The sequence below is a fragment of the Protopterus annectens genome, chromosome 4.part0 (genome assembly GCF_019279795.1).
Source record: "Protopterus annectens isolate FY-2018-M chromosome 4.part0, PAN1.0, whole genome shotgun sequence".
Classification (NCBI taxonomy): Eukaryota; Metazoa; Chordata; order Ceratodontiformes; family Protopteridae; genus Protopterus; species Protopterus annectens.
The window spans coordinates 522,312,558-522,329,402 of record NC_056733.1 but is presented as its reverse complement, the minus strand read 5'-3'; the positions used below and the strand labels follow the sequence as shown (position 1 = coordinate 522,329,402).

The window sequence follows — 16,845 nt, the reverse complement described above, 5'->3', positions numbered from 1 at the left end:
AAGCAGGGGAGCACAAAGTCTTACCTGCTCTGCCGGCTGGCCCTTCAGGTCTGGGAGATTGCTTCTGAAACAAAGGTCATATTACTAGCTGTTTGCATTCCCTCAGCTCAGAATGTTTTGGCAGACACTCTCAACAAGTCCATGTCACAAGCCCATGAATGGATGCTTCACAGGGATGTGTTTCTGGACATTCTCCACCAGTGGGTATTTCTCAAGTAGATCTCTTTGCCTCCCCCTTGAACAGACAACTTCCAAAATTTTATGCCAGAGCCCCAGATACTTTGGTATGGAAGGTGGATGCCCTATCATTTTCATGGAAGGAGATGTTTCTTTATGCATCCCCCCCCCTTCCCACTCATTCAGAAAGCTCTGGTGAAAATATAGCAGGACAAACCAAAAATCTTGTTGGTGACCCCATTTCAGCCAAAACAGCACTGCTTCCCTCTTCCCCTGCAGTTAGCCAATGGCAGTCATCTCAAATTACCTCACAGAGTGGATCTTCTCACACAAGACAAGGGATCTCTTATTCATCCATGCTTAGCAGTTCTGAGCCTGACTCTGTAGGTGATAGGCTTCTGATCCCTTTCTGACACCTTTTTCTGAGGACATGCTTCTAGTCCTGCAGGAGGCCAGGGAATCCAATACTAGGAGATCCTGATTGTTTAAATGGAAGAGGTTCTCCATCTGGTGTCTGAAGAAACAGCTGAAACCTTTGGAATAGACTCCCACTTCACATCAAAAAGAGCACCTCATTGGCCGTCTTCAAACACAATCTGGATGATTGGATGGGTAACAGTAAATTCACCCCGGGGGTTCCACCTGTGTCCCTCTTGGATAAGAGCAGTAAGTGCTGGTCATGGTAACAAGGGTAAAATTTGGCTAGGCCATTAGCCTAGTAACTTCCTATTATCCTAAAAGTCTTTGGTATACTGGCCGGACATTTGGATCGCCTAGGTGGGGAATCCCCCATGTTTTGAATACTGCAGCGTGGAAGAGAAGGACATCTATGGTTATTGGTAAGATTTTACACAACTATTCTATACTGACTCTTTGTAATGTTTGTATGCTTTAGAACACGTTTGATTTGAAAGTTGTGGTCTATTATCAGTGATTTCTATCTGCTTTAAAAGTGTCTGCAAGTTAAATAGTGGGTGAGGAAAAGTGGCAGGGAATTAAAACAAGCAGCCAGAAAGTGCCTGTAAGAGGAATATGGCTGTGTAAACTAGTTGCCTTAAATAAGAACAAGTAGAGTCTACTTTCTTCATCATTACATAAGGTCTCAGAATAAAATAATTTGCATAGCTGTCTGCTGTTCGCCTACTGATGAGTTTATCTTTTGTTTATCAACAGTTTATGGAGTGGAGCTACTTCTGAAAATTACTGGCCTAGGACCTATCCGATATTTCCGCTCTGGATGGAACATGTACGTGATCCTTCACTTGCAAGAAAGTCACCTTCTGCCTGTTTATTTTTGTTTCTGCACCTTATCTGTATGATGTGGTGTGTGTGTGTTTAGCGTAAAAGTATATACGTATACGTGTATATATGTTTGAATGCAACCATGTAGTTTTTTCCAGTCTTTGAAGCAGTCTGTGCCAGTAGGCTGTGACTTCATGGAATGCTCCAATTACATGGTGTTCTCTGTAGACTTTTTGTTCAGCAGTCATCTTGCTAAAAGACCTCCAACTAAAAGAGGTGGTGTGTCTTACCACTGTTTTTTCTAATGTGTATGCACTGTGAAATAGAGTTCACTGGATAATTTTTGTTTCAGATTTTTGTCTTTATTCTGTCATCATCATAATCATCAGACCCCTTTTTCCCATTTTCTATATGGGTTGGGGTATTGTGTTAACTTTCGCCATCTCTCTCAATTCAGTGCCACACTCCTGCCATATTCAACACTCATGCCTGACCGTCACAGTTCTTCTTTCACACAATCCATCCACCTCTTTTCTGGACGTCCTTGTTTCCTCTTACCTTCTTCCTGTCTGTCCCAAATCTTCATTAGCAGATTATCTTCTGCTTTTCTGCACGTGTCCAAACCAGTGTAATCTGTTCTCTTTGATCTTTTCTGCAACTGGAGCTAATATGGCTTCTGCTCTTATGTCCTAATTTCTTTGTCTGTCCCACAGTGTGCATCATACCATCCTTCTCAGACACTTCATTTCCATCAGCTCTAGCTACTTCATCTGCTCTGCCTTTACTGCCCAGGTTTCTGCACCATACAGTAGTACTGGTAGCACCACCGTCTTGTACACCTTACTTTTCAGCTTCTTTGGCATTCTTCTGTCATAGACTACTCCTGAGACTCTATGCCAGTTGGTTGCACCCCCTCTGATTCTAGCTTTGACCTCTTCATTCAGACTTCTCTTCTCGTCAACCACCCTGCCCAGATACTTGAAGCTATCTACCTCTTGCACTGTCTTCCCTTCTATCTCAATTCTCAGCTTCTTCTCCCTTCCCCAATTTACTGCATTACCACTGTCTTATCTCTGCCTTGTTTCATTCCATGTGCCTTCAGATTTTCATTCCATTCCCCTATCATTTGCTGAAGTATTTACTCGGTGTCTGCCTGTAATGCACATCGTCTGCATACAGCAGCTTTGTTGATGTGTCCCCTCCAACCTGTTTGGTAATGTAGTCCATCACCAGTATGAACAGCAGTGGGCTCAGAGCTGAACCCTGGTATACACTGACTCCTACTGAGAACCTCTCAGTGAGGCTGAATACTGTTCATACTTGAGTCACTGGGTCCTTGTACATAGCCTGCACTAATTCTGCCAGTGTTTCTGGGACTTGAGACCACTGCAGGACTGGCCAGATCAGCTTTCTTGGCATCTTATCATATGCTTTCTCCAGGTCTAGGAATGCCAGTTGGACTCTTTCCTCATCTCTAGCTTCTTCTCAACGATCTGTCTCACTACAAACATCGGGTCAGTTGTGCTGCATTCTGATCTGAATTCAAACTGCTTATCTCCCAGCTTACATTCTACTACTCTGCATATCCGTTTATCAATCACCCTGTCCAGAACTTTCATGCAGTGTGATAGGAGTTTGATGCCTCTGTACTGCCCACAGTTGTGGATGTCTCCTTTATTCTTGTACACTGGCACAAGTATGCTTATTCTCCAGTTATCTGGGGTACACCTTTCTCTCCATACTGCTATAAGTACCTTCAGGAGTCATTTCTCCCCATCTCACCCAACATCTTTATCATATCTGCTGCGACCTCATCTGAGCCTGCTGCTTTCCCTGACTTCATTTTCCTTAGTGCTGTTCTTACTTCTTCTAGGGTGGGCACCTCTTCTTATCTCATTGTAGGCTGTTTCTGGGGCAGTACAGCTTCTGTGTGGTTTTCTTCATTCAGTAGCTGCTTGAAATACTTCTTCCATCTGCCTTTGATGTCCTGTGGAATGGTAAGCAGGTTGTTGCTGGCATGCCTTATGAAGGGTGTCTGACTGTCTTCTTTATCTTTCTGCCTTTGCCTTGCAACCTGATATAGTTTTGTTGTACCACCTACTGAGCCACTTTCCAGAAGTTGATAGAGTGCCTCTTATTCCCTATTCTTTGCTATTGTAACTCCTTCCTTATCTTGTTAGCCAACCAGTATTCCTTCCTAGCCTGGTCGATCTTTTCTCTCTCCCATTTTTTCTTGCACTCCTTCTTTCTTTTGACCACTTCCTGGACTTCTGTATTCCACTACCAGCTTTCCTTATGTACCTTATTTCCATACTTGGCTTGGCCACATATCTGTTCTGTAGTCTTAACACGTGCTGTTTTGACCGCTGTCATTCTTCTTCAACTCCACCTATTTCCTCCTCTTCTTGGGGTGATAGAGCCCTGAGTAATTCCTCAATTTGTTTTACTTTCTCTCCAGTCAACTTCCAGGTCTTCAGAGTGGTCTCTGTTGACCTTAGAACTTTCTCTGAACACTGCTTGCAGCTGATTGTGGCAACCGGTGGTTTATGTTGTGGGCTGACTATTTCATTGGGGATGACTTTGCAATTATGGATTCTACCCCAGTGCCTTTTCCTTACTAGGAGGAAGTCTACCTGAGTTGCATGTTGGCTACTCTTGTATGTGATCTTGTGTCTGAATCATGTGTTTGCTACTATCAAGCCATTTGCCAGAAAGTCTAGAATGGCTTCTCCTTCTTTATTCCTGTCGCTTCACTCATGTGGACCCTGGCAGTCCTCCTATCCTGTTCTGTCTGTCCCAATATGTACATTCAAGTCACCCATTATCAACACCAATTCATGTTATCTAAGTCCTGCAACTGCTGTCTGAATGCACTGTTTTCCTCACTATCACAGCCCTGCTGTGGGGCATAGGCTGAGATTGTGAATACTGCCCTATCATTACACTGGAGTCTGATTGCCATGTGTCTGTCATTAATTCTGATGATATCCCTCACTATCTTCTGAAGCCTCTCTCTCACCACAATTCCCACACCATTTATTGCCTGTCCACCTCCTGAGTAGTAGACTCTGGATCCCAATCCAAGTGGCTTTGCTGCACTGCCCTTCCATCTTGTCTCTTAGATACATAGAATGTCCAGCCTTGTCAATATTATCATGTCATCCATTCCAAGCTGCATCCTGTCAGTGAACCTATATTAAGTGTAGCAATTCTCAGTTCATGTTTGGCAGGTTGATTGGTTTTACTTCCAGCTTTCGCTCAGTAAAGCTATCCCAGGTAACCCAGACTGGGCAACTAGACACCGGCTGACCAGTTGCTTATTGACCCAGGGCTGCTGGGCTTTATGGCAGACACACACTTGCCAAGGCCAATAGGGGCACCCTCCCACCGTTAGCATGGGTCCCTGGCATAGGTTGGAGTAGGCCTTTTGGTGACAGTAGTCAACATGACTGAATCACCTAGAGCCATACTTTACTCTATCGAGAGGCTCACCCTACAATGACACTCAGTCTGTGATCCATGTTCTCCTGTCTTAAGGATACTGCACACCACAGTAGATGCCAAAAGTGGTTGATCTGTACATCTGTTCCCCCCAAGGGGCACCATGCAGAGACTGTGCTGCTGCCCACAGCTCCATTCATTGGTGAGTTTTGAGATGGAAAAACTCAGCATATTTTTCAGAGGTGGGAGGAACCCCACAGAGACACGGAGAACATGCAAACTCCAAACAGGCATTGGTCAGAGGTCAGGATCGAACCATGTGCATGGGAGGTGAAGACCTTAACCATTATGCCAAATGGACTAATGATAAATAGTCTAAAAACAAATCATATTGACATACTTTTAGTTGCAAACATTATACATCACAAACTATATTGATACAGTTGTAGTTGCAGACATTATACATCACTTATAATCTATCTCATCATTGTCAGTCAAACATTACATAGCTCATTCAAATCCTGCCTTCTTTTAAACCCCCTTCCTCCTCTGCATTTTTATATAAAAAAGCTTCAGGTCTTTAGAGCAGTGTTAGCTGGTAGGTGTAACCAACTCACACTAGGTGGTACTCTGAATGCAGACTACACAACAGATTTTTTTTCCAGCCTTCACAGCATTTGTAAGCTCAGTATAATAAGATGATGGTTTCCCTTCTTCTACTATTCCTTCTTTGCCACCATCTCCTGGAAACTACCTCTGTGACTCACCAGTTTTTGTAGTTATGCCATTTTTGTTGTTTGTCTTTTCTGAATGCTTTGCTATTTCTGTATATTTTTCTTCTTTTTTTTTCTTTTTCATTCCTCTTTTAGATGTGCTGGTGAACACAGACACACACCTGCACTCCCAACACTGCAACTTTTGGCATCAGGTCCTTAACTAAGACCTGTATGAACTTATGATTTCCCTGAGAAAATGTGAAGTGGAAGAATGTAAGGACTAAGGCACAGCCATTGTTTATTTATAGTTTTATTAACCAGGTAGGTATACTGGTCCAAGGGCCATTTTCAGTCATGACCCGAGCCAAATGGCAAATAAAGGCAAATGCCTGCATTCACAATTGCAAAAGGAGTACTAAAAGCATATAAGGTAACAACAATATAGATGCATTATGGACAATTAGTGTAGAGATACAATATTTAGTATTCATTTTTGACTTATTTACAGAAGTACACATTTTCTTCAAAATTGCTTGGTGTCAGCATTGAGTTAATCATTTAATATAATTTTAACCTTAATATATGATTTAAATTAGTACAAGAGATGCACTGGTAGTGTCATGGACATTATCCAGAATCCTAGAAGCATTGGAATTTATAGACTTTCTTTAAATGTTTTCAAATTTTGTTCTGAGTTTGGAGTAATCAGTAGTGCTTTGAATATCCTGTCACACATGGTTCTAGCAAGCAGGTATTATTTTAGAAAATTGTTGTAAGATTGAATGGAGATCTTACAAGAAAGAAGTTCCTTCTTGATTTTTTGACTGTGGGTGGTAGTGCCCATTCATCAGCAATCTGAATGTGAAGGTGTTCTGCAGAAAATGGGTTCATATTACTGGTATTCAGATTGCTTTCTTAGTGTTGCAGTGATGTTTATTGTTTGGGGGAAGAGGTTTACTCAAAAATCTGGAAGAGAACCAGTCCCCATTGGGAATATCTAAATGTTTATGCATTTCCTTTTCTGCAGCATCAGGTCAGCATTATGAAAGTACAAGAAACAGATCTCCAGGTGTTTTTTTATCAATAATATTTCATCCCAGTGAATGTGATCAGTGGGTTCTTGTTCTTCAGAGATATTCCATTGTTTCATAGTAAGGGCTCCTTTCTGATACAGCTTTCTCATGCATTTCCACCTTCTCTTTGGTAAACGTTGTTCCTGTGGTTTATCACAGTTTATCAGAAATATCTTCCCTGGCAGAAGAAATTACTTTGCAAGCATTCAAAATGAATTTGTTTAAATGCATATTAAAAAATATGCATGTGTTTTTATGCATTTTTTTTTAACTGTGAATTAACCTTTTACTGCAGGTAATTATCGTGCTATGTTTCTTCTTCAGCTTCTGCTACCTGCAGAATTCCAGGCCTTTCACCATCCAGATTAGCTAAGGCTTTAACATCTTCTTTGCAAAGATCACTAGTCTTGAAATGTGCTGTCCCTGATCCTACTTTTTGTGGATTTGCTACTAATAAATCACATCATTAACATACATGTGTAATGCTGGTACCAGCTCTGTCCATTCAGGCCAGTATTCTTCTACTTCTGCCATACAGTCCTTGACGTTTACACATTCCTCGCCCGTAAATGTTTCTTCTCAACCTTCTTTGCTGGTTTGTACTCTCTTCTTCTCACTGACATTTTTTTCAGACAAGTTCTCATTCATATGTGATTCTAATGGCTTTGTTTTTATATGCATGTAGCTATTTATGAACCGTATTAAAGAGCTTTATTATTTCTCTAGCAATGAGCCCTCAATCCTTTCCACTGCCCTATACTATATGGTCCGAGTATGTGGAGATGGTGTCCATAACTGCCCCACAGGGATGGTGAGGATGGGAGACAGTCATCCATTCATTGCTCAGACTGTGAGAGGTTATCAACACTTTCTGATTCCTTAAGTTAGTTTTATATGTACAGATTTCAGATATTTTTTACCTTTGATACCAGACATTCACCTCCATCTGTGTAAGCATAGTAATGCATTGTCCTTGTCTCTTCATACCACAACCACTGCTGTGCCCAAAGTGATTAAGTTCCCATATGCACTTGGCTCTCAAGTCCCATTTTCATGGTGGTCTTGCTCAGCTGTTCATCTCACTTTTTGAACCTGAGTCCCTTAAGATTTTTTAGGCTCTCAAGGAGCTCTCCAAATGTCTGATTTGTGAATGTAAGAGCTATTCTCTAACTGATGTTTAACATGTAGACTTTGTTACTTTCATAGTTCTTTGGTTCTGATTAAGAGGAAAGATGTGGGATACCCATGACCTCCAAAATGAGATCCAAGGATTGAATGATCGCCAGTGTGGGAAAACTTTAGCTTTTGACTTTTAAGGCTGTCATTAGTAATAATAGGTCCTGATTAAAATGTCTTAACAGGCAGACTGTAATCATTATTAAGTCCTAATCATTATTAAGTCCTCCCCATCTCTTGCACATAAGTACCTTTAAGGAGATGTGGCAGAACCCCAAAGAACTTTCTTGCCTTTTTTACTACATATAATCTGTTGTCCCACCTGCTGGCCCTTTCTATTTAAAAATAATTTGTATTACTTTTCTTACAGCTGGGCAACCCAATAGCTCTCATAACCTTTACCACATGAGCCAGTCCATGAAAGATGAAGCTGTATCCCAATATCAGGCAGTCAAACTTTTCAGTTAACTAGAGTTTGCTGCCACTTACCGGAAGTACATTCATCTCTATCTTTCACTTTCCTATGCATCATTCTGGGTTCTCTTTTAGTTAAATAATTCAAGCACTGGCTTTTTTCCCTAGAACAGATTTTATTTCCCAAGTCCACTGTAGAACATAATGAGATTCTAAGTGAGTTTTCAGGAGAGAATGCATGAGAATGCTAGGGATGATAGTGACTGATGTTAGTCTTCTTTCACCATTTCCAGTAAAACTGGATGACAGAAGACAAAATCATAATTCCATATCTAATCGTAAAGAAAAAATGTGGTGGTGGTGGGCAAAGTCCTCTGAGTTCATTGCTGTCTATAGGATATATTATATCTGTCAAACTGCTTAATTTGAAGGCAGTTTGCTGTGGAGTCCATTTTCTTCTTTCTGTCTAAAATCCAGTAAGATGTTGGTCATATCAGGCAATGTTTCTGTGGTCTGTTATCAGAACAAGTGTAGAGGAACACAGTCTTGCCCATTGTGCTGAGGAAGGTTATGAGTTTGGAATGCAGCAATGCGGCAGTAACTATCTATGATAGTTCATAATTTTCTAGGACACAGCAACCTTAGTCTCAAATGATTAAGACCTGCTGAATAAAATTATCTAGTACAGGGTCCATGTGTATGATATTCCAGTGATACGTGTATTTGTTATTATGAGCTTTACTTTGTGTTCGTTAAGGCATGATTATGAAACCTTCTATCTAGATGAAATCATTATCAAAAATAACATTGGATTGTATGTATTACCAGACCTATGTCCAAACTTTTTAGATTAAAACATGCTGTATGACATTAGTTACAGATTGTAATATTTAAACAATTGCAATAACAACTTTCGTAAAAAGTTTAGTCCTTAAATATGTGTTTTTTGCTAAGAGATTAGCAGTAAAAGTTGAGTATTACAATGAGTCATTTGTGAAGTATGCTTTTGCACATAAATATGTCTTAAGATCCTTCTTAAATTGTGCCACTCATGGCCCCAAATCATTACTGATAAGGTAGTGAATTCCTGAGGAGGGGAGCATAGTGACAGAAGGAATTTTACCCCGAATGTGCCAAATTTAGCCCTGGAATCAAATGCTACTAGCAGGGAGAGCAGGCCTCTGCACGTACGGTAGCTGCACGGCTCCAAAAAACCAAACACATTCAAAAAACTTGTAGAGCCAGCAAACAGTGACAGGCAAAAAGTAATTTATTGGTAGGAAGACAAAAAGCTGACTGTGCAGTAGAACACGTGAGAATATGCTCCCATTAAGAGACATACAGCAGCATTCTGCATTATCTGAAGACAACATGTATCCCCCAGTTCCCATCATCAAGGCAGTTGGTGTTGCAATAATCTAAATTTGAAGGGTTATGAAAAAGTGTAATCATAGACAAGTCCTCTACTGTAAGCAAAGTCTTAATGTGGGCAGTATTCTGTAGATCATAAAAAGACAATTTAGCAACGTCCGATACCTTATTTCGTAATATAAGCCTGTCATCAAGGATCAGATTTTGAACTCAAGACACAAATTCCATTTTTTTTTCCATTATAGATAATAGGGGAAAGGTTGTAGGGGGCATACTTAGACATTGCGTCTGTTTTGTTTCATCTCAGTGTAGACCAAATACCTCATCTGGGTAAAGATGGCTTACAGAGTATCTCACAGTGTGATAAGAGCAAATATACATTCCTGAGAAAAGGAAGGAAAGGGTACATAGGTATGTATGTATTTCACAGCAGCAATATCTCTTACCCAACTTTGAATACCATCACATAGTGGAAGCATCTGTACTGTGAATTATCACCAAAAGGCAGAAAAAAAAATGAAAAGCCAGGCCCACTACAACAATGGAGTACAGGGATGGTGTGATACATTTTATTGGACTGACATAAAAGAGGTTTGTTTTTGAAATGTTAGTATGTAATACTCATCAGGCCTGTGTTTCTCCTCAAGAGTGCTGGACATTGTCCAGTGATGCTGTAATCTGTACCATTTCTGATGAACAGAACAAAGTTCATGATCATATGGCCGACATAAAACCATCAAAACTTGGCATGGAATCTTTGAGGCTAGTTGATCTAAAGTACCTGTTTTAGCATTGTTATAAGTTAAGATAATTTTTGTAGGTTGTAAATATTGGGTCTATATCATATGAGCAAATCGCACAAATTGCGAACGCTCATAATATCGAATGTACCGGACCTTGAACTTGATATATATTCCAACTCTGAGATCACAGTACAGTGAGGAAAGGGCAAATATCCCATTCTTCACTGTACCGCGATCTCAGAAAAAGCACTTTGAGGTCTGGTGCGTTCATTGTTATGAGCGTTCTCAATTTGTGCGATTCCCTCATATGATATAGACCCCTAAACATTAGCATTGTGGTACTCAGGGAGTAGGTCATGTAGAAGATGTCTTCATCTTATGTTTTTCACGTTTATGTACTCAGACATCTCATAAGTTCATAGGTTCATAGTTTGGTAATTTCTCCCATCTAATCGTCAAGGTTCCTTTTGAAGAGGGCCAAAGAGGCGCTCTGCTTGACTAGAGGTAAACAGTTTTGGTACTTACTTTCCTTACTTAGAGAAAAACAGCTGTTGTACTCACTTTCCTCACTTATCTAGAGGAAAATAGTTTTTTTATTCAGGCATGTCCAAGGGTCCGCTCCCAGTGTTCTCTGCTGTCTATCTGATGAATCTGGGCATCTTGGGGCAATGTAGAAATTGCCTCATGTACACAGACAACCCTCTCCTCCTACCACCCAGCACTACAACCTGTGAGAGATGCACCTATCTAGCCAAACTGGAGGTAAAGCTCTCTCCAATCAAGACTGAACTTGACAGTCAAGAGGAGAAGGTAAACACTTGCACCACACCACACTCATCACATAGTCTCACTAAATCTACACCACCAAAATCCACACATAGAAACACAAAAACATTCGCGGAGGCTCTCAATAATAATCTGCTCAAGCAACAGAGACCTCCAAAGCAGAAATGCAAGCAACCTCCACCCCTCAACACAACCCAAATGACACATAGCCCGCAGACTCAGTGTGCCACTCAACCACAGCCAATAAGGCAAAACAACGTACCGAACACACTAGTCATAGGCAACTCTATAGTCAGGCACACTGATGTCCCACTCATCAGGCTAAACAAGGAGAAGGTTACTGTCAGCTGCCTGTCGGGTGCCAGGATCTGCCACATAACCCACGCACTCAGGTCACTCCACAACAAGTACAAATATGACTCTGTCATTGTCCATGTTGGTGTGAACGACCTGAGACATACCTCCGTGGACTACATGAAAAGAGACATGGAAGAGCTCTCCGATCTTGTAGCCCAGGCAGGTATGACCCTAGCCTTGAGTAGCATTTTGCCATCACCCAGAATGATGCCGCAGTGTAAGGGCAAAATGATTGACTTCAACAATTGGCTAAGCTTCTGGTGCCATTCTAAAGGGATCCAGTATCTGTCTGCCTGGGATGACATGGTCGACAGACCATGTTGCTTTGCCAGAGATGGCCTGCACCTGTCACCCCTGGGATACTGGATACTGGCTAAGGTTCTTGCTGCTCCTATAGTGCCTTTTTTAGGCAAGGTTCAAATGACAAATTCACCACCATAACAGGAACAGGCAAGCAAAAACTGAGGGTGATGCTACTTAATGCTAGAAGTCTAAATCTCAAAATGCACTCACTCGAGGCACTCTTTAAAATGGAGAACATCGATATCTGTGCAGTGACTGAGACCTGGTTCAAGGCTCCAGAGAGCACCCCTGCACTACCAGGCTATAACTCATACCACACTTTTCGGCCATGTAACCTGGACCGGAACACCAAAGGCGGAGGTGTGTCCATATTCATTAAGAATATCTCCAGGCTAGTTGCTCAGCATAATGCAGCCGAGGTTATCCAAGTGCAACTAACTCTGGGCAAAACTGCAATCCAAATTGTAGCTTGCTACAGATCACCCACCATGCCCCAGGATTCCCACTCCTGTTTTCTTGATGTACTGGAAAATATTAGGGTTCAACCAAACACCCTAATAATGGGCGATTTCAACTACCCCACCATTAACTGGGAAAACTACTCATGTACCAACTCCTTCGCTCAACGCTTTCTGGAATTCATAAACTCCAATGCCGTGGATCAACTTATCCACACCCCCACCAGGGGCAACAATATCCTAGATCTAGTCATTACCAATATGAGTGATCGGTGTTCCACACCTGAAGTCAATGCCTCATTGGTCCGATCCAACCATAAGCTAATTACCCTAGATATTCACATCCTGCCTCCACCCCCCCCCATTAAGGAAACCATGGTAAAAAAATTCTCCAAAGCCAACTTCATGCTTCTTAAGACAGAAGTGGTGAACTTCATGACACCCATGCAGATGGACAATACAGTTACGACTACTGAATCCTACACAATTACACTTTATAAGCACTTACATGAATGCATGGATCGTACTATCCCAAACAGAACCAGGATGCTATCCTCCAAAAAAGGAAGCCAATCTGGTGGTCCCCTGCCATAAACAAACTGTACAACAGAAGGAAGAAACTCTTGCAAAAGAGAGTAAAATCCGATGAGTGGAGTAGCTCCCTGGTCAGCCTCAAAAAGAAGCTGCGATCCCTGATAAAATCCTCCAAAGCTAGTTACGAAAACAAAATCACCACTGATTCTAAAGACAACCACAAAGCATTCTATAGCTATGTCAAGAATCTCAATGGCAACACTCAGATCTGCTCTGAGTTACAGCACAGTGGCACTAAATATACCGACCCAACTGATATTGCCAACATCCTGGCAGATAGGTTCAGTGCTAACTCTACCCCCCCTCTCACCCCCTAAAGAGCCCATCTCTATACCGGAAGAATGCAAAGTTCCTGTAATCACGGCTGCACAGGTAAAAACCACACTCTCCAAACCCAAGAACACAGCATCCATGGGACCAGACAACATCCCAGGCTGCGTTCTACACGAACTACAGAACGAACTGGCACCCCACCTAAGTACCATGTTCAATCATAGCCTCACTTCAGGCTTTGTGCCCGTTGAATGGCGCACAGCAATGGTTATCCCACTCCACAAGGGGGGAGCCACCACGGACCCCGGGAACTACTGGCCCATTAGCCTGACGAGCCAGGTGTGCAAGGCCATGGAACGTATCATCATGGAACTTATAAACAAAGACATTGGATCTCACCCAGTTCGGGTTTGTAAAAGGCAGATCATGTCTCCTAAACCTGATAGACTTCTTTGAAGCAGTCACCAAAGCCGTAGACAAGGGTAAGGTGGTTCACACAGCCTATCTAGATCTTGGCAAGGCTTTTGACACCATCCCCCATTCTGGAATTATAGATAAACTCACTAAACTAGAAATAAATCCCTATGTCACAAGATGGGTTGCCAACTGGCTCACTGACAGAACCCACACTGTGAAAGTAGCAGACTCCAAATCCGACTTCAGACAAGTGACAACTGGAGTACCACAGGGTTCAGTCCTGGGTCCTCTCCTGTTTGGTATCTACTTCTCTGAAGTACAGGCTAACACAGAAGGTCTTTGGCTAACGAAGTTCACAGTTGACTGCAAACTAGGAGCCATAATCGAAACTCCTAACGATGTGGACATCCTACAAAAGGGCCTCACTGAGACAGATGCCTGGTGTCAAAGCCATGGCCTCAAGCTCAATGCTAAAAAGTGCATTGTCATCCCCTTTGGTAAAAACTCTGTACCCATGAACTACAACATAGGCGGTAGTATACTTAACACCGAAAGTGTGATAAGAGACCTTGGGACACAGGTGGACAGTAGTCTCTCCTTTGATAATCACATCGCCACAGAGGCAGGAAATCCTTCTACGTGGCACACCTCATCACAAAAGGTTGCTCATCCAGAAAAAAAGAGGTCAAGCTTCCCCTCTACTCATCACTCATTAGACCCATTATAGAGTACAACTCCCCTTTTGGTATGTACCTCACAAGACATCTACAGCAGCTGGAAAGGCCACAGAAATACCTCACAAAGTGGATTACCGGCCTCAAACAGATGCCCTACGCAGACCGTCTCAAAAAACTCCAGCTTTACTCCGTCGCATATCGCCTACTCAGAAGTGATCTCTGCCTAACATACAAAGCTGTGTCAAACCCAGAGCTGTTGGACTTGTTCCACTTAAAGAAATCCCAATCTCTCCGAGCTACACGCTCTAGGGGCCTAAACCTTGTCACGACAATAAACAGAACATGCCAGAGGGATAAATTCCTGTCCCAGAGACTTCCCATACTCTGGAATAAGCTACTTATCTATATCAAACAAAGCTCCTCATTAGCACTCTTCAAGAAGAATCTTGATAATTGGATGGGAAATAGGAAATTCACCCCGGGGATCACCTCTGTGGCTCTGCTCGACAGTGACACAGGAAAATAATTTTCTTGGGTGGCAAAAGTCAGGATACCTTTTTGGCTGGGCTTGTATAGGCCCCAGGGCCGATAGCCTAGTACCTACCTATGAACCTATGTATGGGCAGTCTTTTTCATAGTCTGAGGAGTCTCTGGGTCAGGAACCTATCCCTCCAGCATGCTTTGTTTATTGTGATGACAAGGTTTAGATCCCTGGGATTTCTTTAAGTGTAGCATGTCCAACAGCTCTGGGTTTGACATGGCCTTGTATGCTAAGCAGAGATTGTCTCTGAGTAGATGATATGCGACAGAGTATAGCTGGAGTTTTTTAAGGCTGTCAGTGTAGGGCATCAGCTTTAGGTCTGTGATTCTTTTAATGAGGTATTTATGCGGCCTTTCCAGTTGTTGCAGATGTCGTGAGAGGTGCATACCAAACGGGGTGTTGTATTCTATAATGGGTGTAATGAGGGATGAGTACAGGAAACATGACAGAGGCTGCATTAGAGTAAAATGCAACAGATGGAGGTCCGACTATGAGACTGATTCCACTAGGAGTTTTGAGATGGCTGTCCCACCTGTTTTTTTTTATTTTATTATTTTTTTTTTTTTTTTATGGTTGTTAGTAGTAATCACCTGAACCAGTCCTAGACCCATGATAATTGTGAGGAAGTCTCTAACCACAGATACTGATTTATCATTGTTGCACATATAGAAATCTTCCCCTAAATTAAACAACTTGGGTATTCTGGAACTATATTAACAAGGAATCCATTGAATTTGTTTTAAAATGTAGTGAAATCACAAGGTAGATGATGAACAAGGAAAAACTTCCTGGTGGTTTCTGCCTCAAGAACATATCCAAATAAGTCAAAGTTCTTTGAAATTTGTCTTATGTTTAGGGCTGATTTAAAGCAAAGGACTACCTCATAGTATTACCACTTCAAGGACACTTTATAAAGAAAAAACACACCTTAGCAAAATGAGGCTGAAGTTTGTTTGAGTCCAATGACTTAAAAGCCATTGCTAGGCATAACAAAGCTATTAACACAGTTGACTCAGCATATTTGTTTGAGTTTTAGTTTCTGATCACATACAAGCAAGATATTAATGCTTGTATAGGTTCATAGGTAGGTACCAGGCTATTGGCCCTGGGGCCTGTATAAGCCTAGCCAAAAATGTTCCCTGGCTTTTGCCACCCAAGAAAATAATTTTACTGTGCCCTTGTCGAGCAGTGCCACAGAAGCTATTCCCGGGGTGAATTTTCTATTTCCCATCCAGTCGTCAATATTTTTCTTAAAGAGGGCCAATGAGGAGCTTTGCTTGACATGAATGGGTAGTTTGTTCCAGAGTATGGGAAGTCCCTGGAAAAGGACTCTATCCCTCCAGCATGTTCTGTTTATTGTGATGACAAGGTTGAGGTCCCTGGATGGTGTGGTTCAGAGAGATTGTGATTATTTTAAGTGTAGCATGTCCAACAGCTCTGGGTTTGACATAGCTTTGTATGTTAGGCAGAGAGCTCCTCTGAGTAGGCGATATGCAACAGAGTAGAGCTGGAGTTTTTTGAGACAGTCTGCGTATGGCATCTGTTTGTGGCCGGTAATTCTCTTACTGAGGTTTTAAAATCATGTTTCCACAACTACAGACACTCTCACACAAACAAACACAGTTTTACATTTACCTGGACCAAGGTTAGAAGTCCTCCCTAACTAGTTTACTGCACTATAGCATTGCACATTTATCAGACACGCCATGAAGCTTACATATTTGAGAGCTGTCCAAAGGTATCTTTAACAGTGAGTGACATCAGCAGCAGTGATAAAGGAGGGGGAAGGGGAGTGTAGTAAGTGCCAATAGGCTTAAAATCATGTCTCTATTTGCCAGGACTGAGATTAGAACTCCTGCCTAACTAGTTTACTGCTCTACAGTATTATGCATTTATCAAACGTGTCACAAAGCTTACATGTCCGTTTTTTATGTGGGTGGCTTGCCTTGCATCTCTTGGAGAAAGAGAAAATCGTTTTACACTTTCTGCTGTTTATCTGAGGTGAAGCAATTTAGGAATGAGAGGTTGTACGGTGGGGTGAAGCTTGTCCTGTATAGGTACAAGGGGACTTGCCCTGTCAAGGAAA

General features: G+C 41.9%; 1 protein-coding gene across 2 annotated transcripts in view; it reads left to right on the top strand.

The window, feature by feature from the left end:
- TPCN1 (two pore segment channel 1) overlaps positions 1 to 16,845 on the top strand; it is a 1,721,246-nt gene that overhangs the window by 1,193,386 nt on the left and 511,015 nt on the right. For both annotated transcript variants that reach the window (XM_044068445.1, XM_044068446.1), the window contains exon 17: positions 1,351 to 1,423. In XM_044068445.1, coding sequence (XP_043924380.1) covers positions 1,351 to 1,423 — 73 coding nt within the window. The remainder of the gene's footprint in view (positions 1 to 1,350; positions 1,424 to 16,845) is intronic.